The sequence below is a fragment of the Scyliorhinus canicula genome, chromosome 8, assembly GCF_902713615.1.
Source record: "Scyliorhinus canicula chromosome 8, sScyCan1.1, whole genome shotgun sequence".
Lineage (NCBI taxonomy): Eukaryota > Metazoa > Chordata > Chondrichthyes > Carcharhiniformes > Scyliorhinidae > Scyliorhinus > Scyliorhinus canicula.
Window position 1 is genome coordinate 189,652,212 of NC_052153.1, and position 12,109 is coordinate 189,664,320.

The window sequence follows — 12,109 nt, forward strand, 5'->3', positions numbered from 1 at the left end:
TCCCTGTCAATGACGTAACGGGAATTCCGACTTTAAAAGCCGGAATTGCTACTTGCATGTATTTAACTGCATATTAGTACATTATGTCTGATAGTCCCCCCACATTAAATTGTTCATTTACAGTCACGACAGGACCCACTACGACGTGCATCTGCCGATAAGAACCTGCTGGAGCACACAGGTGAGTACAGCCCCTGGGGAGAGGGTTTCATGCCCAGGTGGTACCCTGGCAGCCAGCAGGGGGCAGTGCCAGGCGGGCACTCCCATCAGGAGGGAAGTTTTACTGCAGTTTTACTGCGACTTTTTAGTTAAAGTCTCCAACTATTATTGCCCACTTGTTCTTACAGGCAGAAATGTGTCTACATATTTGTTCTTCTATCTCCCTTTCAGTATTTGGGTGTCTGTAGTATACCCCCAATAGTGTCCTTGCCAGCCTGGCAGTGCCACACGGGTAGTGCTAGGGTGTCAGTGCTAAGGTGCCCATGTGTCAGAGGTAATATCAGGGTGCCACAATGCCCAGTGCTCAACCACCAGACGGCTCACTGCCACAGAGGTTAGCATTGCTGCCTCACAGCGCTATGGACCCGGGTTTGATTCCAACCTTGGGTGACTGTCTGGAGTTTGCACGTTCTCCCTGTGTCTGCGTGGGTTTCCTCCAGGTACTCCGGTTTCCTTCTACAGTCCAAAGAAATGAAATGAAATGAAAATCGCTTATTGTCACGAGTAGGCTTCAATGAAGTTACTGTGAAAAGCCCCTAGTCGCCATATTCCGGCGCCTGTCCGGGGAGGCTGGTACGGGAATTGAACCGTGCTGCTGGCCTGCTTGGTCTGCTTTAAAAGCCAGCAATTTAGCCCAGTGTGCTAAACCAGCCCCTCATGTGCAGGTTGTGTGGATTGGCCATGCTAAATTGCCCCTTATTGTTCAAAGGTTAAGTGTGGTTATGGGACTAGGTCAGGGGAGTAGGCCTAGGTAGGGTGCTCTTTCAAAGGATCGGTGTAGACTCAATAGGCCAAATGGCCTCCTTCTGCACTGCAGTGACTCTATGATTCACCCGGGGGCCTCAACTCCCCAGTGAAACCCCCCAAGATACCATCACAACTTTGTGAACCAGTACCAAATAGTGCCTGGTTGAGGCCTCCCTGGCAAGGCTGGTGAATCCTGGACCCCAGCTGAATAGGGTGAGTGCATATTTAAATGAGCCTAATGGATCATTTTAATATCTGCACCTGGATTTAGCCCAGTGACGCGCTGTTGAATTTCGCAAGACGATTTTACTGTCGCGAATCCTTCGAGAGGCCTCTTGCGAGATTCAACGGCTTCCTCCCGACACCAAGTCGGGCGTGACGAGGCCGCTGAATCACTCCCAGTGACGTAACACTTGATCAAGTCCGGGCTGCCAAAATAATAGCATGGATTTCTGCAGGCTAGGTGAAAAAGTGCAAGTGAAAGTGAAAATCACTTATTGTCACAAGTAGGCTTCAATGAAGTTACTGTGAAAAGCCCCTAGTCGCCACATTCCGGCGCCTGTTCGGGGAGGCTGGTGCGGGAATTGAACCATGCTGCTGGCCTGCTTTAAAATCCAGCGATTTAGCCCAGTGTGCTAAACCAGCCCCTCATGTCAGGTCATGTCAAGTGTCCTTATTCTCTCTGAATCTACCCTGTCTAATCCTGTTAGAATTTTGATGAATAGTTTTTATGAAATCCCCTCTCACTCTTCTAAACTCCAATGAATTTAATCCAAACCGAGTTAGTCTCTCCTCATATGACAGTCCCGCCATCCCAGGAATCAGCCTGGTAAACCTTCGCTGCACTCCCTCCATAGCAAGAACATCCTTCCTCAGATAAGGACACCAAAACTGCACACAATACTCCAGGTGATGCCTCATCAATTCCCTCTATAAGAACATAGACAGGCCAAGGGAGTGAGTTAAATGTGTGCTTTCAGCTCTCTTGATGACACCTAATTCAGAGAATAGTTTCCTGATCATGTGCTGCAAATGGGGTGTCGTCAGCCATGGTAATGCTGATTAGAAAATTGAAGACATGCCAGGTGATCTTCCTGGATTCCTCCTTTAAGATACTCCCTCAAAAAAAATCTACATCTTTAACCAAATATTTAGTCTTCTGCATTAATATGTCCTCATATGGTTGAATTTCACATGTTGCTCGATAATGCTTCTGTTACATTATAAAAGTTGTATAAATGCAAGTTCTCTGGATAAACAAGTTTCTCCTGAATTCCCAGTTGGATCTATTCATGACTATCTTATCTTTATTGTAGTGATCCACGGGAGGCAGGAGTTCCGTCACCACGCCAATATTTATTTACAATAACGATATTACAGGAGCAGCTACAAACAGTGCTGCTAGCAGTCCAGTCAACTCAAGACTGGCTCACAAAGCCTACACAGGTGATTATATGGGCCCCCTCAATGAGCTATCATTGAGGGAGCTCATACTCCAATTGGCCAACCAATAAAGCCAATTGGAGTTCATTACACCCCTTCCCCCCCAAAGTCCAAGGAATTCCTGCCAGCTGGCATTCCTCTGAGCTTCTTCCTGCTCCTCATGTCTGGGTCTGTCACCTCTGTCATCCGCCGGGTCGTTCTCCGAAGTGGGCGGGGTGTACCTTATAGGTACCCGTCTTTTCCTTGACGACCTCCTTGGAAGGTGTTCTTCCTCCTCCTCGGGGAGAGGTGTCGCGGCGGCCTCGTCGAGTGTGTCCATCTCCGACTCTGATGACTGGATGACGGGGTCTGGAGAAATTGCTCGGGGCTGGGGTGTGGGTATCCTTTCCGTCTGGGCTATCCAAGCTTGAGGCGGCCCTGCTTCGCCTGCCTCCAGGTGTGGTTCCGCTGCCCTTATTTGGTCTAGGTGTTTCTTCAGCACCTTACCTCCTATTGAAACCTCATAGGATATGGGCCCTGTTTGGGACTCAACCGTGCCTTTGACCCACGTTGGTCCATTCCCATAATTCTTGACCCAAACCGGTGCCCCCACCTGGAAATGTCTCTGCTGCCGACTATTATCATGCCCCCTGCGTTGGGCCTCCTGTTGTTTCTCCACTTTCCCCGTTAAATTTGGGAAAAACAGACTCAGCCTCGTTTGCAGCCGCCTTCCCATTAAGAGTTCAGCTGGCGGTATGCCCGTGTGGAATGCGGTGTGGTCCTGTAATCAAACAGCTAGCGGGAGAGCTTTGTGCCTATTGACGTTGCCGGCTGCTTCTTGAGTCCCGCTTTAAGCGTCGGGACCGCTCTCTCTGCCAGGCCGTAGGTCGCTGGATGGTAAGGGGCCGTTTTGATGTGACGGACTCCGTTTTCCTTCAGGAATTTTCCAAATTCCCCACTTGTGAATGCCGTTCCGTTGTCCGACACCAATACCTCCGGAAGTCCATGTGTTGCAAACGAGGCCCTGAGCTTTTCAATTGTCGATGCTGTGCTTGACGTGTTTACCCGGTGGACATCCAACCATTTGGAGTGGGCGTCCACTGTCACCAAAAACATTGAGCCCATGAAAGGTCCGGCGTGGTCAATATGCAGGCGGGTCCACGGTCTGCCTGGCCATTCCCACTGGTGCAATGGCACCGCTGGTGGCACTCTTTGCCCCGTTGGCACTCCTGGCACCGACGTACCAAGGCTGGTATGTCTGTGTCCAAGCCTGGCCACCAAACGTAGCTTCGAGCTAGCATCTTCATTTTAGACACCCCTGGGTGTCCGTGATGTAACTCAGTTAATATTGCCTGACGGCCCTGAGCTGGGACGATTACCCGGGCTCCCCATAATAGGATACCGTCTTCTACGGTTATTTGGTCCCTTCTGCTCCAGTATGGGTGCATCTGGGGCTCCACTGGTCTTTCCAGTTCCCCTGTTAGCAGTAAATGCTTCATCTTGGCTAAAACTGGGTCTTTTTGCGTCCACAACCGAATATGTTGTGCGTCTACTGGTAGGGTGTCCAAACAATTTAGAGTCATTACTGTCTCCTCTACTTTTGGTATTTGCGGCGGAGTGTCCGGGAGGGGAAGTCTGCTCAAAGCATCTGCATGTGCTACTCGCGTTCCCGGTCTGTGCTCCAGAACGTATCTATACGCCGCCAGTAGCAACGCCCAGCGTTGGATTCTAGCTGATGCAATCGGGGGTATTGACTTGTCTTCTTTTAATAACCCTAATAACGGCTTATGGTCCGTCACTATGGTGAATTTCCACCCGTACAGATACTGGTGACATTTTTTTACTGCGAATATCACCGCCAGTCCTTCCTTCTCGATTTGGGCGTACTTCCTCTCAGCCATCGCCAAGGTCCTCGAAGCATAGGCTATTGGCCGTTCTTCCCCATTCCTTCCTCTATGGGCTAAGACGGCTCCTACCCCGTAGGGGGATGCATCACAAGTGACCGCCAACTCCTTCCTTGGGTCATAATGCTCTAGGACATTTTCGGATGACAGCTGTTCCTTAATGTCCCTAAATGCTCGGTTTTGGCGGGTGGACCATTTCCATTCTTGCCCCTTTTTTAGTAGCTGGTGGAGGGGTTCTAGGATGGAGGCCCTATTTTCAATAAATTTTCCATAATAGGTTACCAACCCTAGAAATGATCGTAACTCCTGGACCGTGATGGGAGCTGGGGCTTCTTTTATTGCCCTTACTCTGTCTTCTAATGGATGTAAGCCTGACTCGTCTACTTTATATCCCAGGTACGTCACTTGTGGGGCCAGAAAAACACATTTTTCCCTTTTTAGCCGTACGCCTGGCTTTGCGAAACGTCTGAGCACTTCCTCCAGGTTCCTTAGGTGTTCCCTGTTTGTCCTACCCGTGATTAAGACATCATCCAAATAAAGCGCCACCTGCGGTAGTCCCTGCAGAATATTTTCCATCGTACGCTGGAATATAGCGCAGGCTGATGACGCTCCAAAAGGTAGCCTAGTAGAACGAAAAAGGCCCTTCAGGGTGTTGATCATAGCGAACTTCTGGGAGCCCTTGTCCAGTTTTAACTGCAGGTAGGCGTGGCTCATGTCTAGTTTCGTGAACAAAAGCCTACCTGCCAATTTGGCATATAGGTCGTCTATTTTTGGGATTGGGTATTTGTCCAGCAGTGCGTATTTGTTTACCGTCTGTTTGAAATCTCCACAGAGACGTATGGAGCCGTCTGACTTCAAAATTGGTACCACTGGCGCTGCCCATTCCGAGAACTGTACTGGTCTGATAATGCCGTCGCGCCGTAACCTTTCTATTTCGTCATCTACTTTCTTCCTTAATGCAAAAGGTACCGGCCTGGCCTTACAAAATTTCGGAAGGGCTTCTGGGTCCACGTGCAAAGTTGCTTTGGTGCCTATGATTTCCCCCAAACCTTCCTGGAAGACCTCCGGGTATTTTTGGAGTACTCCACTCAACTGCCCGCTTCCACTCTGGAAAATTTTCATCCAATCTAATTTCAGGTCTTTCAGCCAGTTCCGTCCAATTAAGCTCGGTCCAGAGCTCTCTACTATCGTCAACGGTAATCTGAGCAATTGTTTCTCATATTCCAGGTACATGAGTCGTGCCTAGAACTTCCAGGGGTTCCCCTGTGTAGGTTTTAAGTTTCGTCGATGTTTTTGTTAGGGTTAGCGGCTGGAGTCCATCTTTGATTTTTCTAAATGCTGCCACTCCCATTACTGATACGGCCGCACCCGTGTCTATTTCCATTATTGTCGGCCGCCCGTTCACCCGTGGGGTAATCCTAATGTGTTCTGCTTTCTTCGTTGTAATATTATATAATTGTTCCCCTTCGGAGGAGGATGGGGCGTCTAGGTTGTGTACTTCCCTGCGTCCCCACCTGCTATTCCTCTTTTGCCACCTCCTTCTAGGGTTTCTGTCGTTGTTACCCCACTCTGTCTGGTGCCAGAAACGGTCCTTCTCTGTTGGGGGAGCCTCAGCTGGTACGTCCCTCTGTCTTCAGTTAGTCCTGGCAGACTTGGGGGAAGTTCTGGGGTTTTCCTTTTTCCCTCTATTCCTCAGGCTTTTCCTGAGAGCGGCTATCTGGTAGCAGGACCCGTTGTGGTAGTCCCTCTCACAGGTATCTACCTCCATTGGCGTGCCCTGTAGTTCCTGCGTTTTCTAGGGACAGTGCAAGCTGTAACGCCTGCCTGCAGTCTAGCTCCGTTTCCGCCAACAGGCGTTTCTGTATTGTGAGGTCGTTTATACCACACACTAACCGGTTCCGAAGCATTTCATTTAGCGTCGGGCCAAACTCATATTTTTCCGCCAGCCTTCTCAGGCGGGTCAAGAAATTTGTGACTGACTCCCTGTCTTCCCGCTTCGCTGTGTAGAATCTGTACCTACGCAAAATGAGGGGTGGTTTTGGGTCGTAGTGCTCTTTCACCAATTCCGTTACTTCTTGGAAAGTTTTCGTGTCCGGCGCATCGGGATAAGTCAGACTACGTATAATGGCGAAAGCGGAGGGTCCGCACGCTGACAGCAGGATAAGCCATCTCCTTTCGTCCGTCAGTGTATCATTTTCCCGGAAGAAGTAACACATTCTCTCCACATACTGGGACCAGTCCTCAATAGCCGGGTTGAATGCCTCTAACCTCCCAAAAAACGGCATTTTTAAAAAATGGCAAGGCTTACCCTCCGAGTGCGGCAGCTGGTCTCCGCAAAATTCATAGTTTACCTCGTCGCCACTGTAGTGATCCACGGGGGGCAGGAGTTCCGTCACCACACCAATATTTATTTACAATAACGATATTACAGGAGCAGCTACAAACAGTGCTGCTAGCAGTCCAGTCAACTTAAGACTAGCTCACAAAGCCTACACAGGTGCTTATATGGGCCCCCTCAATGAGCTATCATCGAGGGAGCTCATACTCCAATTGGCCAACCAATAAAGCCAATTGGAGTTCATTACATTTATGGTCATTGGTTTTGTCCACCAAAGTGTACAAAACCAATGACTATAAAGATAAGATAGTCATGAATAGATCCAACTGGGAATTCAGGAGAAACTTGTTTATCCAGAGAAGGGTTAGAATGGGGAATTTGCTCTGGCATAAAGTACTTGGGATTCATAGTATAGATGTATTCAAAGGTAAACTGGACAAGCGCATGAGGAAGAAAGGAACAGAAGGCCATGTTAGTCTGGTGAGATGAAGAGGGATGGGAAAAGGCTCTTGGGCAGCATAAACACTAGCATGAGCCAGCTGGGCTGAATGGTCTGTTTCTGGCCCGAATCATTGAGAGTAATTCTGTGATATCCACGTATATGAATCATCACTGTTCTTTGAGGTCTCCAAGTTTCTTGCATTAAGGACCTAAAAAGGGAGTCTGGATTTTAAAAAGGGAAAACCCATAGCATTCCACAACGTTAATTATGTTTACTGCACATACCCATCTTCTGTTTATCTTGCTGTATTTTCAATCTTTGTTGCTTTGTGTTGTGGCGTCCTTTTACCACCCGTACCACCAATTCTTTTGCCTCCTTCTCTTCCTGTCGTCTCGCCTCTGTATATTTCTGCATCATTTCTGCTGTCTGAAATGACACATATTTAAGTTATAAAAAGACTTGTGTTTTTGAGTACAGGATGATTGCATCTTCCTGGATTGTTTCGATTGACTCTTAAACTATTGGATTTTAAACATTCACCCTTGGGGTGGAACTTTAAGGATGGTGAGTGATTGGCATCGCCGTCTTAAGTTGCAGTTGCGACCTTCTAAGATGCTCACTTGAGTGTTGATTGTCAGTGGGCGTGACTTCTGTTTGCCTTTGGAAGGAATTCCCACCGTGGCCGGCAGCTCTTCAACTCAGCCAGGCACAACTGTTCATTGATTTCTTCAAGCGGGGTTGAGGGGTCAGCAAAAGGGGAATAAGGGGATTAAAATGGGGAAGAAGGGCCTTGGATGGGGGTGGGTGTCAGAGAGGCTGGAGGATTGGGGTTGTTTGTTGGGTTGATGTAATGTTCGGTCTTCTGATACTCTTTGGTTGTTCTCATGATATTTTGCATATTTATATTTTTGTTAAAAAGCCTTGAATACAAACATTTAAGAACAAACTCAGCCAGGCACAATGCTACAGTGGCCAGAAGTGGTCCTGCAGCGCTCTGCCTGGGGCTAAGTCCCGGGACCTTTGGAAAGATAAGTCCCAGGGGTCTCAGGGACAGGAGGGTAGGGTACGCCTGGGGAGGCCCGGAAGGATGGGGGTGATTGTGGCATCGGTGGGGGGGGGGGGGGGGGGGGGGGGGGGGGGGGGGCACGACAGGGGCAGAGGGTGCCCTTCCACCCGGGATGGGGAAAAGTACAAATGTCACTTTCCCACCCTCTCCCCACCTGCTCCTGCCAGCATAAAAATTGAGGCTGTACAGCATAAGGCCCTTGTGATATTAAGTAGCCTTAATAGGTGAATGGGCGGGTCCCTGCCCAAGGCCCTGCCTGTCCAAGTGTGAAATTGGGTCTGGGTTTGGGAGACTGTGTTCCCGGGACCTCCTGTCCATTCAATTTTACGCCGCAACCCTCCCCCACCTCAGAATCCGCCTTTGGTGGGGGGGGGTTGTAAAATTTTGCCCTTGGATTACAGACGGGTCCAGAAGAATTTCAGTGGTGTATTCCAAATGAAGATTCAGGCACTGAAGTAGATCCAAATATTCCAGTCATAAATTAGAAGATTTGCTCAATGTTATGGGAGCAAAATACTGCAGACACTGGAAATACACGGCAGATCTGGCAACTTTCGGTTGAGGGAGAAACACAGTTATGCTTGAGGTTGATGATCCTCGGTCAGAACTGGGAGTATGACGAGATGTAATGGGTTTTAATCAAAGCTGGGAAAGGCAGAGGTGAGGCAGGTACAAAAAGGAAGGTCTGAGGTAGAAGGCAGAACAGATTAAACAACAAACAGGATAGTGGTGTAAGGCAAAGGGAGATAACAGGACAAGTAAAGAAAAAAAAAGATGGTTGTAGAGGGTGCGTAAATGGGCAAGAGAAGAAATATGAACAGCTGCTGTCCAAGCCAAACAAATCACATAAATCACAGAGAATAGGGGCAGAGGTTATGATCTGAAATTGTTTGATTCAACGGTGAGTCCAAACTTCTCTTACTCTTTTTGTTTTCTGTCATAAATACCAATTACATTCCAACATGTTGACCATTTAGTATGAGGCGGCAAAGTGACTCAGTACTCCCCTTTCTGCTGAGCTGCCTTCCTCCTCTTCTCCTCGATCCTCGCTTCCCGCGCCAAAATTGCATCCTCCAGGAGGATCTTTCCTTCAAGACAACGGCGTTGTTCATCTGCCAGCTGTTGTTCCAAAAACTCTTCATCCTTTTTCTTCAGTATGTCCTCAAATTTGGAGGGATCATAACCTATTTCTATCAGCTGATCAAGTCTGGAATGGCACAGTAGAAATTCTTGTTAAGGTTTTGATGGTCATTGTATTTAATACGAGCAGGAGGCCCAATTACTGGGTTAATCACAGAATCACAGTTACCTGGCCTATTGCGCCTGTGCCAATATCAACTGCAATTACTCAGAGTCAAAATAACCACCGTATGAATTATCGAAGGTGTCAGTTCAGTCACATCCAGAGTGCAGTTGGGATTGTGAACAATTTTTTGCAAGTGTTTCTGCTGTGGGCAGTTCTCCTTTCTTAAAAACACATACACCTGTGACTTTCTCCAACGAGATCCCAGTTCTATCCCATGGTTCAAACACCTAGGCTGGGGTCAGCTCACCTCCTTCCAGAAAGTCTCACTGTAGAACTACAGCCATTTACAATTAAGTTCCTACATACAATTAGTATCCCAATTAGTTTCCAAACCTAGCTTGTGAAAGGAGCATGGGTGCAAAGTTCCTCTGGCAAATTACCACTGAGGTATTGCTTCCAATTGAAGAGGCTCTGTGGTTTTATAATCCTCATAGAATGTACCATAGAATGATAAATTTCAGAAGGAGGCCTTCTGCCCTATCAGGCCTTTGCCAACACTTTGAGCGAGCTCTCCACTTAATTTCACTCCCTTGATCTTTCCACATAATCCTGTAAGTGTTTGTCCTTCAAGATTTTTGCTCCTTCCTCAGGTGAATGAAGAGATACCTCCTTATTCACCTGAGGAAGGAGCAGTGCTCCGAAAGCTCATGTTTGAAACAAACCTGTTGGACTTTAACCTGGTGTTGCAAGACTTCTTACTGTGTAAAAACATATTCCGCATCTGGATCGTGTGCCAATTGCCTTAAATCTGTGTCTTCTGATTTGGTGGTATTTCTGTTAGTGGAAACAGTTTTCTTTATTTACGCAATCAAAACTTTAATAAGGCACAGGGATTCCGGAGTAAGCAAAAAGTAAACAACATTTATTTTGCAACAATTACATACATGAGTACTGGTAGAACCTCATGGTGCTTGGGGAGTGGTAGTGCTTGGGGAGAGGTATGAGTTGGGCGAGAAGCATCAAGCGAGAAGCATCAAGTGAATGCTCAGGAATTCACCAGAAGTATTTGTAACTGTGCCAGTCCCAAGCAAAAAGTATTTGCATGAAGCTGGTGGTAACTCTTCATTGGTGTATGTGTTTGTAAATATATTACTGGGGGTAAAAGAATAGTGTGAATTTAAATAATTCTTGTATGTATACTGAGATCTTTCCAGCCTTTTTGTCTGGTGTAATATAGTTCATTTTCTTGTTTTATTAAATATTTTATTCTTTGTATTAAAAGTTCCTCAGCAGATTCCTGTGGATGTGTTCAGTAACTTTCCTCCAGTTTCTAAAAACAAGGTTAGGACCCATCAAGCCAGGTTTCATTCAAGGATCTGACTTGTCCAGTATTATCAGCTAGGATTGTAACAGTTTGGATCAGGGAATAAATCAGCCAGGGTTCTCAGCAGTGACCACAATACAATGACACTTGCTGGATAAGTGTGTGCATGTGTGTTTTAGGCAAAGGCAGAATTGGGGATAAGTTGTGGCATTACACAGAGGGTAATGGGTGTCTGGAATTCATGACACATGACACATTTCACAGTAACTTCATTGAAGTCTACTCGTGACAATAAGCGATTTTCATTTCATTTCACTTCAATGGTGGAGGCAGAGACCCCAAACTCTTTTTAAAAGTACCTGGATCTGCACCTTTAGTGCTCTAAGCTACATGGCTATGGACCGGGTGCCGGAAGGTGGGATTATAAAGGGCACCTCGGTGTCCTCAGGCTGGCCTGGAAAAGACGGGCCAACTGGCCTCCTTCTGTACTGTAGTCTTTCTATGCTTCAATGATTATACCCTCCTTTGGTCGATTTTAGATAAAATATAATTTGGGATCTTTCCTAAGCTGTTGGGACCATCCTGATAATATAGGGGCTCTGAATACAAAACCTTTCTCAATAGGCAAGAATAAGCTATTCTGGCCCTTGAGCTTGTTCTGCCTGTCATTAGGTCATAAGGAAGTCAGGAGAAACTTCTTTATCCAGAGAATAGTGAGAATGTCGATGTCATTGCCACAAGGAGTGGTTGAGGGAATAGCATAGATACATTTATGGGGGAGACAGACAAACACTAGAAGGAGAAATACGTGGAGGGAAAGCCATTGGAAGGGTGAGACAGATTATGATGGGAGGAGGCTCATGTGGCACATAAACACCAGCAAAGATTAGTTGGGCCGAATGGCCTGTGCCTATGCTATCAAATTCTATGTAATCTATGACATGGTGCAATAGGCACTTAAATGGTTTTCTTAAAGAGCTGAGCTTTTAGTTTACTAGGCCAGGTAGCACAAAATCAAGCGTAATTGTAGAACTTAAACAACCATTACAGCCTCAAAAAAGGGATAGAAAAATGAACTAATTTTTCACATTGGCACATGTGAGCAACATTTCTCCCTGGGCGCGATTCTCCGATGTCACGCCGGTTGGGAGAATAGCGGGCCGCGCCAGTTTTTCACGCAACGCCGGTCCGACGCGCTCCCGCTATTCTCCCAAACAGCCAAATGTGTTCCATCGTGTTTCCCGCGCAAAAACACGGAGAATCGCCCGATGCACCCAAAATGGTGATTCTCCGGCACCCCCCTTTTCTCCGCCAGGTCACGCCGTCACCGTCCACACCTGCTTTTTAAAGTCGTCAGCCAGTTGTGCTGGCTGACGCGAGCAGTGAGGAGGTGAGCGGACG

At 47.3% G+C, this 12,109-nt stretch overlaps 1 protein-coding gene across 2 annotated transcripts in view; it reads right to left on the reverse strand.

The window, feature by feature from the left end:
• The window catches only part of cfap99 (cilia and flagella associated protein 99), a 252,550-nt gene that overhangs the window by 32,945 nt on the left and 207,496 nt on the right, over positions 1–12,109 (reverse strand). The window contains exons 11-12 of one of the 2 annotated variants that reach the window (XM_038805891.1): positions 9,141–9,345; positions 7,357–7,498 (exon numbers count right to left, since the gene is read on the reverse strand). In XM_038805891.1, the coding sequence (XP_038661819.1) occupies positions 7,357–7,498; positions 9,141–9,345 (347 nt within the window). Of the gene's footprint in view, positions 1–7,356; positions 7,501–9,140; positions 9,346–12,109 lie in introns of both variants that reach the window. The other variant, XM_038805892.1, reaches the window with a different exon arrangement.